The 16,644-nt window shown below is 55.1% G+C and overlaps 1 protein-coding gene across 4 annotated transcripts in view; it reads right to left on the bottom strand.

Moving 5' to 3' along the window:
* The window catches only part of MYRF (myelin regulatory factor), a 64,115-nt gene that overhangs the window by 9,837 nt on the left and 37,634 nt on the right, over positions 1-16,644 (bottom strand). For all 4 annotated transcript variants that reach the window (XM_055721816.1, XM_055721814.1, XM_055721815.1 and 1 more), the window contains 12 exons: positions 16,422-16,545; positions 7,403-7,598; positions 6,892-6,968; positions 6,503-6,613; positions 6,074-6,164; positions 4,336-4,536; positions 3,588-3,696; positions 3,229-3,338; positions 1,785-1,945; positions 1,200-1,272; positions 811-899; positions 555-623 (listed from right to left, as the gene is read on the bottom strand). In XM_055721816.1, coding sequence (XP_055577791.1) covers positions 555-623; positions 811-899; positions 1,200-1,272; positions 1,785-1,945; positions 3,229-3,338; positions 3,588-3,696; positions 4,336-4,536; positions 6,074-6,164; positions 6,503-6,613; positions 6,892-6,968; positions 7,403-7,598; positions 16,422-16,545 — 1,411 coding nt within the window. The remainder of the gene's footprint in view (positions 1-554; positions 624-810; positions 900-1,199; positions 1,273-1,784; positions 1,946-3,228; positions 3,339-3,587; positions 3,697-4,335; positions 4,537-6,073; positions 6,165-6,502; positions 6,614-6,891; positions 6,969-7,402; positions 7,599-16,421; positions 16,546-16,644) is intronic.

The raw sequence follows: 16,644 nt of genomic DNA on the forward strand, positions 1-16,644 counted from the left end.
AAGACACAATGGAAAGAAAATTAGTTGGATGAGAGATGTAACCAGAACAGGAGGGAGAGAAACAGGACAGGGAGAAAGAGAGAGAAAAAAAGAGACTCATTATCCGGTCACGTGAGCTCCCAACAGGGGTGAAGTGTGCCAAAGCTGAATGCCCAGCACAGGCTGCCCGTGGCCACGCCGGCCAGGCTGTTCCCTCTGCTCTCTCTGCACTAAGGACACTTGGCAGAGGAAAACTCTTGCCCAGTACACACCGGTCCAGCCCCACTGCAGTCAGTGGGATGCTGCTGGTTTAGGCCAGCTGAAGAGGCATCCAAAGAGCATGCAGACTGGCCACGAGTGGGTATGTGAGCAGCCAAATAAAGGGTATTTTCTTGTTCTCTGTTCCTCGTTTCTTGCTCCAGATAGCTTAACTGACGTCAGACTTGGATTTGCGGATGCGTTTCCTTGGCTTTACAGCTTGACTGACTGGAACCGTGCTCAGCGCAGCGGCCGCTTTTTGTGCTTCAGACTCCCCCAGTCACCAGATCCCTCCCACAGAGCCCAGAAATACCTACCCATCGATATCCACAAGGTCCTCCTCACTGCGCAAGCTCAGCACATAGAGCGTGGACATGGACACCACACTGGAAAGAAAGAGAGAGGGAGAAGCTGAGGATGTGCACGGGGCGAGGGATATGTCACAGTGCTGATCTGCTTCCAAGGGATTTTCAGCCCATGAAAGCACCCCCCTCGCTACACACCCCACGGAGGGCACGGGCCGAACCGATGAGCTGTACGGCAGCGGAGCGGCAGCCCAGGCTGTGGTCTCACCTGAATGCCATGATGATGACCAGGGCGATGATGGTGCCCTGCAGGAAGCGCTGGCTGATGCAGGCCTGTTCAGGGACAACTGATGGAGACTGCAAGAGAAAAACTCCAGGATAGCTCCAGACTCCTTCCTGCTCTGGTCCTTGCACAGATCTCACCCAGCCCAGCCCAAGTGCTCCTCCTGCTCCCCTGCAAGCCCTGAAGCCCCTCAGCACAGAAGCCATATAACATCTTCATTGGGCGTGGACAAAAGGGATCATGGAAATGGGAGCAGACAGGGTCTCTCCCTCTGCAGCGTATGTAAAAGAACACACGAGGACCACCCAGACGGCTGTTCTTAGGCAGACCACCTTCCCCCGCACCATGAGGCTCCTTTGGGAGCAGCCCCTTACCTTGCTGGCTACTTTGTGGGGCCGCTTTTTGTGAGGCACGCTTCCCGCACGGCTGAACTGGCTTCCCGTTTGGCTGCAAGGGGAAAGGAGGAATGGAGCTGAGCTGTGCAGGGGCAGCACTCGAAGCAAATCCCAGGCAAAAATGTGATTCTCTGGTAGGGAAGAAATCTCTGTGTGGCCTGGCAGTGACAAATCCTTGTCACTTCATCTGCTCAGGGGTAGGTGCAGTGCTGCTCCGTGGCCCAGAAAGCCTGAATTCTGCCCCAAAACCTGCAAAGGCTGACCAGGGCCAGTGTGATCATTTCGGTAGCACGAGAATCTCTTTGCCCTGAGAAAGGTGCTCACGGGAAACACGGAGACTATTTCATAGTGTTTTTTTGGGGGGCTGGGCTAAGAGCAGGCTGTGGGTATGTGTCTGCCAGACCCGTCTCACTAATTTCAGCTCCTTGAAACTACCCCAGGCCAAATAACAACTGCCGACACCCCACCACTCCTCCCCATCTCCCCTTTCCCAAACTGAGCTGTTGCTCAGCGCTGCCTGGGCTCAAAAGGAGACATCTCTTTGTATCCCTCAGCATCCCCTACCTGAATGTCCCAGAGCTCACAGTTGACTTCATGCTGTCCAGCCGCTTGAGCTTGGCCAGCTTGTGACTCCACCTCTCCAGCTCATCGATGCGAGTCTCCAGGTTGTCTGTCAGTTTGCACAGCTCCTTCACGGCTCCCACATTCTCCATGAAGATGCGCTCCTGCCAGAGAAGAGGTCGGTGGCCTGAGTCGTCTGGCATTGGGAGGTACTCCAACTCCTGTGGGTCTGGCTGCCCTGACTGCTCTCCCATGGCCTGCCCAGGGGAAAAGCTACAGAACACCCAGCTCTGGGGGCAGGAACACCCAATGTGACACATCTGGATCTCTACAGCCCCTGGATGCAAGAGCAAGAGATATTCTCTTCGAGCCCAACCAGAAAAATAAATGTTAGCCTGGGATCCCTGAGAACTCTGTCTCCTACTGGTGCTAATCCAGAGTCCTTAGCTACAAAGGACAGACACAAAGTCCACTGTCAGTCAGGAGCCCTTGGTCCAACCATGTGAGCAACGCTCCCCATCTGCCCCTGCTCTGCTCTACAGTGCAAGCTGTTGCAATTATTTTGCAGCATAATCCAGCAGACAGTTGAGCCAGACCTCCCCAGTACCCACCCTTGGGCTCTGCGGCTCCACTCGCCCACACAAGCACTCCCTGAGGCAAAACATCTCGCTGGTGTGCTGGTCCAACCCTGCGCTCTGAGGATCTTGGACACCACGGATAATTTGTGGGCAGCAGGTAGATGCCTCTTGGGAGAGCTCAGCTAGAGCAGACCACAGAGCCTGCTGTGTGCTGCAGCCCTTTTGTGGGGCTGATGCTGAGCTGCAGCCCATGGAGGAGGGCTGTATGCAGAAAAAAAGGACAGCAATGGCCTGGACACGTGCAGATGGGACAGAAAAGGTCATGCTCACAGCTACTGCTAGCTGGTAATGTAACTGCAGGGATCTAGGCTGCCACAAAGAGAAACAGGGCACTAAGGTCAGTCCTGGCCATTCCTACTCTGGATAGAGTGATGCAGGAGAGAACTGGCAGCTTTGGGAGGCTGTCCCCTTGATGTCCAGAGCAGAAACAGGCTGCCACAGGTTACAGAGAGGTCAGGCAGCCAGGTGTTCTGGGTTATCTTGACATAACCACATTATCTTATCCAGAAAGGAGAGATTATGACTAAGAGCCTCCCTACAGGAGGCTGCCAACAAGGAGCCCTTCCTGAGGGAGATGCTGCCAACTTTCACCAACATCAGGCTAGTTCCTCCCTGCTGATGTCTGCCCTCCACCCAGGGCTGCTCCTGACAACCGAAAGACAAGCCAGGTCTGAAACTCATGGGTGGTGTTGGCCTAGAAGCATTTCCCAGATATCACAATTTTTCTCTTCCATTTCCAGCTCCACAGCTCCCCAGAGCCAGGTTCCACAGTGTCCCCAGCCTCCTCGCCCCTCCCGGCTGCCACCAACCTTGTTCACCACCAGGAAGTTCTCAAGGGTCTTCCCATTGGAAAAGACCAGGTCCCCGGTGTCCTTCACAGCTTCAGGAAGGATCTCCTTCACCTCCTGAGCAATGACGCCTGTGTGGAAACAGCGCAGTAGGTTACAAGGGAATTTGATTAGATGCCTAAACTTCAGGTGATGAGAAGCCCCTGCTCTCCTGCCCCATGCCCAGGGGGCTGCCCCAGGGCAGAGGTGGCTGCAGCTGCCAGGCCAGGTGGGGCAGCACTGCCTGGCACCATCAGCAAAATGCCACCGTAGGCTGCAGAACACGAGGTGCAGCGCTGCAGACACAAGCAGGTTGCTGTGGTGTGACGTGGGGCCCATACCTGTCTCAGAGGTGTTGTCAATGCCCACCGTGGCTGCAAACTCAGGCTTGTAGTTGTAATGTACTAGACGCATGCGAGAGATCCTCTTCAGCTGCTCTGTGGTGTCCACCTGGGACAAAACAGACACATGCAACTCTTAAAGTGGGGTGTTGCTTCTGAAGTTCCCATGACTCCCATTCCAAACAGCAAATCACACTGGCTCATGGCAATACATCTGTGAGACAGCCCTGAACGCTGCCCAGGGCAGCCTTCAGGGCAAATAGTGTTTGCACTGGGGTTAATCTCCAGTTCTTGTCACTGGACAAGTTCCTCGGCAGGAGGAGACTGAATCCCATTGCACAACCAGGCAGAGGGCAGGGGCAGTTCTCATAAATACGAGATATGATTGTCCCCTCCTTTTCTGGAGAGGCACATCCAGCTGAGAGAACTTCAGAGCAGAGCTGAGCCTCTCACCCAGGCTATCTGAGATGCTTGCCTGTTTCCAGGTTTGTAACTTCTGCGTTTGCTAGTTCTGGCTAACACTGGAAAGGTCAATATTCCCTGACATGGTGGACAGGCTGTGTTTGGGACAGACAGGGACAGACAGACTTCTAAGGCACTTCCTATCTGGTCAGTAGGAGCTCAGGTAGCCCATGAGGGTTGTGTCAAAATCGGCAGCTGAAAGAGGCTCACAAGGACACTCACACTTCTGTGGTGCCTCTTCAGATCCCTGATCACCCCAAGCCTACCCTGGTTACCTGGCTCTTACCTCCTGGATGTCCTCCTTCACTCGGACATCTGAAGGGTGCATCAGTGAACCCATGACCTTCACATTGCCATGGACCACCAGGGCTTCATCCGGGCGGTCTGTGTTGATGCCAACCCGGCCGTGGTGAAAAACAGTATCAGGGAGCTGTGCCCGCTGCCACAGCACATCGCTGTCACTCTCAAACTGGCCAGGGTTGGAGGCCTGTGGAGAGATGAGAAAGTGGGGACTGAAAAGCAGCAGCAGCAAAACCGGGGATAGAAATAGTGTGGTGCTGCTGAGCAGGGGCACTCTGAGATGTACGCAGGGTGAGGATGCCAGGAGAGCTCCACAGAGCCATCCCTCCATGCACATTGCAGGACTGTGCGGCAAGAGATGGACATCAGAGAGCCCCAAGCTGCTGCAGTGGCCTGGACAGTGCCAGGCACCCCACGGCAGCACTGTGCCGTCCCCACTAGCGTGGGTGCGAAACACCTGCGAAACAAAGCTTGGTATAAGCAGAAGCACCCAAGGTCCTTGCTCCACAGAAGGAAAACAGATGGGGAAGATCTTGGCTGGAACAGGAGCATGTTCATCCGAGTACCCTCAGAACTGGGAGGGGGCTTTGGGGATGAATAGCCCAGGTGATGAGATCCTGGCATGGGTCCCTCTCCAGCCTGCAGCGCGCTGAATTACAGCCCTCAAGGATGAGCTGTGGCAGTCCCAGCCTCGCAGGAGGGACAGCAAGGAGGTGGATAAAGCAGAGCCAGCAAAGGACAAGTGAGGCCATGGAGGTGCGAGACAGAGCTTTGCAGCAGCACAAGGCAAAGTAGCAGGGGCAGGGATCCACTGCCAGCCCTGGGAACAGATCCCAGCCTGCCCTTACGACAGAGGCAGCCTCAGCATTCATCTGCTGGCCCCATCTAAGCCTCCCTCTGCAGGAACCAAGCCTGTGCCTGCTCTGCTCCTCTCCCTAAAGGAACATCCTTGCTTTCTTGAGCTGTTACCTCACCTATCAGAACTGTTCCTAACAACCCCAACCAGAACCACGCAGGACAGCAGGAGACCAAGGCTGTTGCTCCTAGGTCCCAAATTCTGGAGTTCTGCCCTGCTGCCGTGGTTCTGTGACCCACTCACAGGCTGAGACGGAGCGATTCAGGCTGCCTGCAATTCCCAGCAGTTCTACGCTGGGCACCCTGGAGGTGCATGACTCACCATGAACTTACTTGCCTGCAGACTTTGAGGTCACCCTGCTTCTGTTTTATTCCCTGCCTTCACACCCCAGAGCTGAGTGCTCCGGCAGAGCCCCAGCAGAGCCTGGGGATGGTGCCTTTCTCTCCCTGCTCCCCTTCATTGGAGCACTGCAGCCTTAGGACATGCAAAAGGTGCTGCCCTGGGAAGGTACCCAGTCCTCCCGCACCTGGAGGCTGCAGAATCCCAACAACACTGTTCCCTCACTCCCACCAGGCTCTACCCTGGACAGTGGTCCGGCCTTGGGAGAACGGGATGCTTTCCCTATCCTGCAACAGGTTCTTGCATGCCCTGAGGCTGCTCTGATGAAGCAGGTGTGGAAAGGCTGCAGCCAGAACCCAGCCATGGGCATGGACAGCTACAAGCAAGGCGGTAATAGTTTGGAGAAGGTGGGGAAAGGCTGGGTGGGGAAAGCACTGAAAAGCCAGAGGAAGGTGGGAAGATTGCCCAGGACATCCAGCAAAGGACTGCAGGGCACCTGCAGAGGCTGAGGGAGGAGAAAGGGACTTACTCTGACGATGATGCGCTCAGAGATGTGGGCTGCGAGCGTGTAGTTCTGGTTCTGCGCGTGTGCCTGCAAGGCTACCACGAGCATGAAATACCTGCCAAGAGGGGAGAGAGGTCAGGGTGCCATCCTGCACTGGGAACTGCCGAGTCTGCTCTCGCACTGGAGCCTGAGGCATGGCACCAAGCTGTCATGGTGGGCTTGGTACATCCCCGCTCCTTGTGCTGTGGGGCACAGGCACTGTCACCAACCCCTCAGAGTGGAGGAGACCCTTCCTGTGGCCACAGCAGACACCTCCTTTCCTCCACCCAGACAAAGACAGCCAATTCAGGACCTGTCCTCCTCCCTCCAGCCACACTCCCTGATCTGGGGACTGGCACATCCCCAGGCCCTGAGTGCTCAGGACAGCTTGGACAAGGCACCTGTGCTCCTCACCTCTGGTCTGGGTTGGGTTTGCCTTTCTTCCGCATGTTGTTGGCAGTGGTCTCACTGAAGTGCAGGCGCCCCACGGTGACCTTGGTGACCTGCTCTGGAGGTAGGTTGACCCTGAGGAAGGGAAAACAGAGGAGTGAGCGAAGATGCCACTGGAGAGAAGGGTCTTTGGGGAATAGCCAGCTCCTGGCCTGCTCCACGGCAGGTCTATGAACTGGGCACAGAGCAGAGCGGGGAATGTAAAGAGAAGAAAACTTTTTTGTGGGAAACAGAGGAGAAAAGTGGAGTGTGATACCCACAGTACTGCCCTGAGACCTCCGACTCAGCCCCTTCCCCACCCTCTCCTGCCACCGCTTACCCCCCCTCCGTGAACACCCCCCGGCAACACTCACGTGACGGGGTTGAAGGGCCGTTTGCTGCGGTCAGACTGCGACTGCTCGATATTGATCGACTGGTTCAAGGCCTCCAGCTGGAGGGGAAGATCGAGGCGTGTGAAGACGGGCAGAAAGCTGAGACCTTCCCAGCTCCTCCCCAGCGCAGGCCAACTGTCTGCCCAGCCCTCCTAGGACCCAGTACCCCCCACTGGCAGCACCCAGCTCGAGTGTGGCTGTTGCCCAAGCATGGGTGCCTTCCTTGGCAGGGGGGCAGCTGGGCTTGGCAGGATCTTCCCAAAGTACCTCTGTACCTCTAGAATCAAGGCTCAGTGAGAGGCAGCCCTGAAGCACCCAGGCAGTGACTGAATCCGTCTTAGGACTTGTATTTTGAGACCTGCCTTGTTCTGGCCTTCAGCACCCCCCTACACGCAACTTAGCACGTGAAGATGTGGTGCTGCCTCATCCCAGCCATCTGCTGAGCACCCCTTCTCCCTGCTGGTGTGGCTACTGGCCCTTAACTCCCGCTTGCCTTCACTCCGTGCAGCTTCAGGTAGAAGCACTCTAAGGGTTTCAGGCCTTCAGGGGTCTTCACATACTTCGGATCTCCAAGCATGCCGATGTAGACCGTGACCTGGAAGTGATTCTTCTTCTGGCACACAAAGGCATCGTCGCCCACAGAGAAGTTGAACCCCTTGTCAGCATCCACGCGGTATGTGAGCATCGGGCTGTGGAAAAGGCAGTGAGCGTTACAGCCCCGTGCACAGGCTTGTGCTTGTGGGGGGAGGATGAGCCTTCCAGCACTGGGCTCCCAGTTCCAGAGAGACAGGGAGCTACTGGGGATGGGGCAGCAGAAGCTGTGGGGATGATGAGGGGATGGAGCATCTCCCTGATGAGGAAAGGCTGGAGAGCTGGGGCTGCTCAGCCCGGAGGAGAGAAGACCGAGGGGCTCTGATCAATGCCTACAGACACCTTAAGGGCGAGTGCCAGCAGGACGGGGCCAGGCTCTTTTCAGCGGTGCCCAGCGACGGGCCGAGGGGCAACGGGCACCAACGGCAACACGGCAACTTCCATCTGCATGTGAGGAGGAACTTCTCTGCCTCGGGGGTGGCAGAGCCCTGGGCCAGGCTGCCCAGAGAGGCCAAGGGGTCTCCTTCTCTGGAGACGTTGGAACCCGCCTGGACGCGGCTCTGTGCAGCCTGCTCTAGGGGAGCTGCTTCAGCAGGGGGGTGGGCTGGGTGACCCCCAGGGGTCCCTTCCAGCCCCCACCCTGCTGTGTCTCTGTGAGCAGAGGCAACAAGGGGTCCATAGGGCACAGTGCACAGCCACATCCCGGGGTGCGGATGCCTGTAAACCACCCCAAAGGGGGAGTGGGAAGGGCTGGGGGGACAGCTCACCACCATGTCCCACCACACCTGAACAGCAGCTGTATGGTGAACAGTCCCACCTCGCCGCAGACTGCGAAGGCCACCTCTGCTCACATATAGAGCCACAAAATAATCCTGAGGCACAGCAGGCATGTGGGAGGGGAAGGAGGGTTGTCTGGGGGCAAAAGAGACAACCCCTGATGCTGTCCCTCCTGCCTTGCACCGATGCTGCTTTTGGGTGCTCATGGGGCTGATCGGCACAGGCATGATGTGAACCCAGGACCTTGCCTAAGCCAGGCAGCAACCCGTCCTGCTGGGCAGGGCTGAGAGCTCAGGGCAGGTCCATACCTCCCTGAAGCTGCCAGTTTGGCTTTAGGTAGGTCTTCAACTGGAAAGGAATACTGTTCCTGTGACTAGGATTTGATGAGGATGCTGGAGCAACCACCCCTCTATATGCTACGCAATAGTACTACTACTGTAAACAAAGTATAATACGAGCCACAACAGGCTATCACCTCCTTTCTGAGCGCTGCTCTTAAAAGTGCAGAGGCTCAGCCCTGGCTCAACACACGCTGGAGATATCGAGCCCCACAGCCTGGCCAAAGCCTGGAGCAAACACCTTAATGCTGCTCACTAGGAGGAGAAGCTCAGGCTGACTTGGTGGGGGTCCCACGCCTCCGCTTGCTTCACCCACCGCATTCCCACCGCCACCTGCGCTGCTGCCAGGCGGTGCTGCCTGCCTGCCGGATTCCTGCCGAAATCACAACCACCTGCTCCAGCTGCTGCAAGAAGCTTCCAGTTCCCAGTGGGCAGGTCCAGAGGAGGAGGAGGGGGCCCTGGCTGCCCGATGAACACATACCAGCTGGGGAGGGTTTAATCTACATCTCCTTAATGGGCTGGTTACCATGGGAATGAAAGAAATATGCAGCCTTTGCAGCAAGTCCCCTTTCTCTCACCATCCAAAAACCCAGACCTGGGCTGGTGGGCCCCTGGGGCGCTGCCGCCCTATGCAGGGGGAAGGAGATGCCTCTCATCCTGCCTCCCCATCAAGCAGTTCTAGCATAACACCAAAATCCCATTGCTTTTAATTAAAGAACTACAAATGAGGTAAAGGGGTGCTCAGCCTGGCCTTTGACATCAGGCTTAAAAATTATGGACCAAAACATTCCACCAAAGCAAACCACTTCTGACTTCCACCTCCAGTTCTTAACACGGACAGACACTGCCCAGAGCGGTGGGATGGGAGGTGGACAGACTGACAGCGATGGACAAGGCACACCTCAGCAGATTCTGGGAACCAGGAGATAGGAGATACAGAAAGGTCATGCTTGCTCCCCTGCTGTCCCTTCCTTTCTCCTGGGAAGAAAGCCATTCTAACCCCACCACCACACTTGTGGGATTAATGTGGATGAAACCTGCGGGTGTTTCCAGGCAGCCGTGAATAACGCTGGGCTGGCCATGAGCAACTACTCATTTCTTGCACCCGGGGGACCGGCAGCTGCCATGCCGTGCCCCGAACACAAACCAGACGGTGGGAGCAAAGCACTACCTTAGCCCAGAAGCACGAGAGGAATTCCCCTGTGCTCTCACCCTCCTCCCAGACTCAGCCCTGAATTCTCCATCTGTTTTTTCTTGTTGGGGAGCTGCGACTTGGGCTGGCCCGAGCACCCTCTGTGCTCACCCCGGGGGTGGCAGAGCTATGCCCGACTGCTTTCACCAAGACCCTGCCTCTGCCTGCCCAGGACCCCCAAGCGTTCACCACTCACCCCACTGGTTTTTAAGAGAAAGCCAAGGAGAGGGAATGTCTGACTGAGCTTGCAAACCACGGATGCTTCCACAACATGCTCTGGTTAGCATCACTCAAACTGATGGCTGCTAAACACATGCTGATAGAGGGGAGACAGTCAGGTTCCCCCTCCTCTGTCTTCTAGAAATGCCTGGTCCCTGCAGAGCCACCTTCTCAGAGGCTCCTTTTCTCTGAGTTTTCCCAATGGCAGTGGCTGGTGCATCCCCCAAAGCTGGATCCCCGCGCTGGGGTAGACGGGAGGCAAGAAGCTGCTTTCCAGGGATCTCTCCAGCCCTCTGCCTTCAGCCTATCACTTCTGGCTGAGCCAAGGAGCTGCTCCCAGATCACCCCCACTGCAGGACAGGGTATCCCCTGGATCCCCAATTCTGGTGCTTTTTCACTCTCATATTGTAAATCCCACCTGGAGGCAGCAAATCCACCCCCCCACCGCCATGTGGCACGAGGACATCACGGCCTGCAGCACTGCAAGGAATCCAGTGACACTTGTTAAAAAACCATCCTCCCCTTCATCTAATCCCCAGGGACCTTAGAGTCACCCCCCACCCCGGCACGAACCCAGCATGGGGCAGCAGGCTGGCAGCGTGCCCCTCCCGAGATGTGCCCTCTGGATGGGCAGCTGCCACGGATGGGGCAGCAGGAGAAGGAAGGGCAGGTGACCCCAAGGCAGAAGCCGTTCCTGAGATTAGGGATGACACCAGCTGCTGACAAGTCAATGTCCTGGGGACAGCCAAAGCCATGCTGGCTTCTCCCAGGGAGAGCGCAGGGGTCAGAGGGCAAAGTGTCAGGAATAAAAGGTCTGGGGTCAAACAGATTATTTTAGCCAAAATGCCCCCACTGACAAAAGCAGATTAAGACAGGACTCAGAAGGCCAGGATCAGAGGAGATGAAGTTTCTCCCCATCCAGGTGAGGGTGAGAGGTTACAAGCTCCCCATAGCACCCACACTCAGAGGAGCAGGGAGCACCCTTGCCCTCTGCATTAAAGTGCAAAGCAAAGGGAAAGGCACTGTATGTCTCTGATGAAAAAGGAACAGTACTGGGACCCATGGCCGAGAGCAGGATTGTCAGAGGGATGTTCATATGCCTCAATTGTTTCCTTGCTGCAAGAAAAATCTCCCCCATTTCTCTCCTCCTGCCTTCCAGGTTCCCCAATATCTCAGCCACTCCTAAGACATAATGTCTGGAGATGCCCTAATCAAGGACCATTCACTAATTCCATGCAATCCCAGCTTCCTTTCTCTTCCAGTTTACAAACACCAAGATGGAGGAACCTACAGCTGAGCAGCATGACTGACACAGCCCCAGTGGTGTGTCCACAGCTCAGCACCACACGTGGTCCCTTCAGCTGCCTGAGATGCGCTTGCAGCGTCAGAGAGTGAGACTTCAGTGATCCATCACCACAGGATTAGCCAAGCTGGTGGACAGGGCAATCACCTAACCCAAAACACATCCAGCAGCATTGGACCATGTCACACTGGTCCCTGTCCCCTCAGTGAGATGCAGGATCTGCAGCAAGGCCAAGCTTGGTGCTGCTTGTAAGGACCCTTCCAACCGTGGAGTGCAAGCCTGAAAGCTCAGGTTTAGCCCCCAGACCGGAGCTTTGGGGCAGAGCACTGGGAGAGCACCAGTTTGCTTGACGGGAAGAGAATGGAACCAGCCCAGTTCCCAGGGTTGGAGCAGAGAGGCTCTGGTCCCAGCATGGAAATGTTTCTGTTGGGCTGCACTCCCTTTGCCAGCTGCCTTACCTCAAACTGCAAACCAACGGGCAGCGGGAGGAGGGAGCCTGCTGGCATTTATCAGAGCATGCTGTCAGGGAGATGGATTGCTCCTGCTCCCAGGAGTAAATTAGCGAACTGCTTGGTTCCAGGCCTCTTCAGCACCGCTGCTGGAAACCAGCTAACCCTTTTGAAGGTTCAATGAGTCTAAAACCACAAAAACAGTGCAAAAGGCCAAGAAGAAATATATTATCAATGAAACGGATCCAGGGACTTTGGTCTCCTTCAACCAAGCAAAGCCTGGGACACAAGCCCAAGACAGCCAAGACAGGTTTCCAGGCACCTCCGCTCGAATCCACGCAGCAACCCTTCCCTCCTTTCCTCCATTTCCTTAATCCAGCCTACTTCTAGGAAGTCTGTGTCAAAACTCAATCTATGCAGTTCATAAGAGCCCAGCTCCCCTTTGCTCTCCTCCGGGCAGAGCAGCCACAGGCTGCTCCACGCCTGCCGGGGGACAGGGAATCTGGTGCCACTCACACAATCAAATTCACTGTACAGGTCTCTTAGAAGGCAGAAAAAGCTACTTAGGAACTACAGAATCAGTTCAGATCCCCGCTACGCTGTCCCCATCAGCCACGGCAAGGGCTGAGACGGAGCCTGGCTCCGTGATACGGCCCAGAACAGCGGGATAAGAGAAATGGTTGAAGGGCCTCTACTCTGCAGCCTTCTGCCAGGAAAACGACTGAACAGAGATGAATTTTTCCACTTATTCACAGGCACAAGGTACAAATATGATCTGATGCCACAGCTACACCTACTGCATAAGAAGGGAGAGCTGTTACATGGGCTTGAAGGGTGCTGACACCAGCTGGAACAAACTCACTCAGGGCTACTGATCATCCCAAACCGCAGCAGGAAACTCTTAGGAGGAACAAAAAACTTTCAGCGATGGTTACTAGTGGACTCGATGACCTTGAGGGTCTTTTCCAACCTAAATGATTCTATACTAAGGGCCCTAATTTTGTGCGTGCAGGAGGAGAACATGGAGTATCATTTAGGTTTTTTTTTTTGCCCTGGAAGATTTTGATTAGTATGGAACATTACACATAAATCCACAGGCATCAGCATAAAACACATTCAAAACCATATTAAATAAAGTACTGACAAAGCAATTATTCCACTAGCCCAACAGAAAGTGTCATGGATAGATGCAGAAGCAGAGCTGGATCTCTCCTGTGCAGCCATACCCACTGGACTGGCTTTCTGTGAGGCAGAACAGGAGGAAAAGCTAATAAATTCCCCTCCCTGGAGGATGTGAGTGCTTGCCCCGCTCGGTGGAAATGCTACAGGCCGGATGAAGGTTCTTCTTCCTCGCACACAGCCGGGTGGAGCAAGAACAGTGTTTGAGAAGCCAATTTCTGTCCACATCAGGGCACAGCGCTGCTCTCTGCGTGCTGCAACCACTATTAAAAACATGGACAAGTTCTTGACTACCATCCTGGGGCAAGAACCTGACCCCCTTCGTACAGTCTCCCTGCTTAACCCACCTTCCTGGTCGCTTTTCTTAAGAACAAGAGTAGGAAAAATCAGATGATTTAGATGATTCAGATTCCTGGGGCTGCAAATAAGTTGGGGGCACCTGGATCACAGGGGAAAATATGTTCTCTCCAGGGGCAGGAAACTCCAACAGCACCTACAAACCAGAGGGCAGCTTCCAGCAGAAAGCAGGCTGGGAATGGCCAGTCCCTGATCTCAGAGGCAATGAAATTGTGGGAATACTCATGGATCTTGAAGAGACACAGATGCCCACTCATTTGCTGGGTATTCTCAAAAGGCAGAAAGGAAGGGGAAGACTCCTACTGGCTAAAACATGACTTAACCTAAAAAATGCCATTCTAGAGGAAGGAAGAGAAGATTGATCTTTTGGTGTTTCTCACAGCTCTATTCCAGTGCAGTGCTGTACCAGCAGAAATAACCAATCTCCCACTTCAAAAGAGATGCAGGTGCTGCCTGCGCAGGCTCCCCTGGAGCTACCCGGCCTTGACCCCACCACAGGGAGGAAGGCTGCACTGCAGCAGTTTGTAACTAAAACCTAATCAATCAGCCCCTGGCCTTAACCCTTAATTCTGGCCAAATCCAGCACCACAAGTGGGTTCATAAAATCTACGTGATGTCAGTTAAAAGGAATTTATTCATTACACAACGGGATGATGACCTAAATGCCACAGAAGGAGGTTTGCTCTGGCTTTTGCCCTAAATCCTAAGAGCAGGTATTAGGCAAGCGATCTCGAGCCCAGACCCCAAGAACATGGCAGAGCTGGGCTGGGTTTGCAGAAGTTACAAGCTGTGGTTTGCTGCACTTCAGCAACTTCTCTGTGCCCAGCAGAAAATCCTGTGCAGTTTGCCTCTGCCAATCTGACTGTATGATATCAGGGTGCACGGCAAACCTCTGGAGCTGGGACTGCAACACCTGCAGATGGTCCGTGACAAGCTGAAAGAGTTGTGACGTGTTTCTGATGAGAAACCGTTTACCTAGCACAGGTAAACAGTGGGATGGAAGGAAAAGGGGGACACTCATTGTGTCAAAGAGAAAAGCGAGGCCTCGTGAAAGGTTTGCTCCTACGATGCACAGCATGCTGTGGAGCCTGCTGCCTGCACAAGGTGCATTTGTGCTTCTGCCACGCAGTGAAAGCCCTGCAGAGATTGATGGTGGAAAAGAGCCTGCTCCAGGGACTGACAGGCTGTGAGCAAGCATTGCCCAAGTTAGAGAGGAGAGGTTCGCTTCTGCTGCCTCCACTTCTCCAAAATCCTTTGACAGAGGGCAAAGATACTGAGGCTCACAGGTGGGAGGCAGTACTAGCACAAAACCAGAGCCTGGGAGAAGCAAGAACAGCAGCAAAAGGCAAAGGTGACTTTGTCGGGTAGAAAACCGGCAGCGTCACAACCACGCAGTGACACCCATGCCCTGAAAACCAAACCATGGAGATGACGTGTCCAGGCAGCGTTCAGAGGAGGTGGGGGCTGGATGCAAACACTGCCCTGTGCGGGAACGCAGGAACTGGGGATTGTGGGGTGTGCACGCTCCACGAGGGATAGCTGGCTTCCCCCATCCTGCCCCCCACAGAAAAGCAAACTGATGGTGGAGAGCAGGACTGGACCGTGGAGCTGCTCACAAGTTCCCAGAAGTAGCTGACATTCCACCTGAAGGTAGGAGATGTTTCCCTTATGGAAACAGTCTGGTAAACCAGAAGTAACCAGCTCCCCAGATTAACCCTCTATTGCTGTGGCTGGGGAAACAGCCACAAACAGCCTGTGCAAATGACAGGATGTCCCCAAAGAAGTAACCAACTCCAATAGCCACTTCTGCACAGGGGAACAACCCTGGCATGCCTCAACAACCCATGGCGTGCCCCAACAACCCATGGCATGCCTCAGTCACCACCTGGTCTGCCTTAAAGATGGTACAAGGACTAGGGCTGGCTGAGGAGAACTGTGTGCAGGAGGGCTGGGGCTTGCAGCAGCAGCTTCCCTGCACATCACTGATCCCATCCTGCCTCCACGACTGGCCTCGCCTGGGGTCCTTGGCTCCCGTTCTAAGCACCATCCAGGCAAGGCGTGGTAATAGTCTTGTGTTATTCGGTATCACAGACATCAGAGCGCCCACTCCTCCACGCTCCCTGAGAGGACCCCTACCAGCCACTGGCTGTGCAAAAAGGAGGGGAAACAGGGGGGTTCGTTTGCTCGGCAAGCGGTTCCTGGAACCCAGCCTGCTGCTTACCAGCTCTCTGTCACCTCCAAGGAATGCAGGGAGGATCCAGAGCGGTTTCCTCATGAGCACTCCTCTTTCCCTATGCAGCTTGTCCACACGCTGCCTCCACCCTTCCCTGCCCCAGCCCCCCTCCAGCCCCATGCAGCCCCACCACCCCACCAGCCGCTGTCTGCTCCCCTGCCGGCCTCAGCCACACCAGCTTTCCTCTCCACCTACTGCCTTTGCCTCTGCCACCTCGCTGCCCCTTCTGGCTTCCCAGCTTGCCTCAGCCCCTTCCCCCTTCTTTTCTTTCTCTCCTCCTTTCCTCCTCTGCCCTTCAACTACTCCCACTCCTCCTCCTCCTCAGGCTCCTTTCCATGCTGCTCTCAAGCTGTGCTGAAGTGGCTCTAGATTACCTCCAGTCATCCATGCTATGCATTGTCTAGGAAATCCTCTAATACTTTTTTAAAACCCAGGACCTTGGTCAAGCCTGGGCAGGAGGAAAGGGTGCTGCTGGTCCAGACCACACTCCAGGCAAGGCTGTAGTTACCAGTGCAACCCTCCACGGCAGACCAAGGTCTGAGGGGCTCCTGACCTGCCGCCTTCTGGCTCCTGACCTGCCTTCTGCTGGCTCCTGACCTGCCTTCTGCTGGCTCCTGCAGCGCCAGCCCCATCCCTTAACCTTCCACCAGCCCTGCAGAAGTGCAGAGCAGTGACTTTCTCCATGGCAAAGGCACAGTGGGAAGAGTATCTCCACCACAGCGCAGGCAAGCAGAGATCAGCAGGTGACAGGAGAGGACAAGGGGGAGCCCGGGGAGATCCTTGTCCCGTCTTGTGAGTACAATGCCCCCAACCCCTTGCCACTCATACAGGAAAGGTGAACCTGCCTTTCTCTGAAGGTGGATGAATTACTTACAGTTCTTTGTAGTTGGCATCATACAAGGTTGCCCACTTGTTCTGTTGATGTGGCTGCCACTTTATAGACTGGTAGTTGGGATCCAAGTAGGAGCCATTCAAGCTGTCATTATCTTGAATCAGGCCTGCAGTGAGGGGAAAACACCTATTTCAGTCACTCCAACAGCAATCCAGCTGGATCAGAGCACAAGGAAGCAACGGGCATTGCCTTTGCGGCTGGCCTG

The sequence above is a fragment of the Falco cherrug genome, chromosome 10, assembly GCF_023634085.1.
Source record: "Falco cherrug isolate bFalChe1 chromosome 10, bFalChe1.pri, whole genome shotgun sequence".
NCBI classification, from domain to species: domain Eukaryota; kingdom Metazoa; phylum Chordata; class Aves; order Falconiformes; family Falconidae; genus Falco; species Falco cherrug.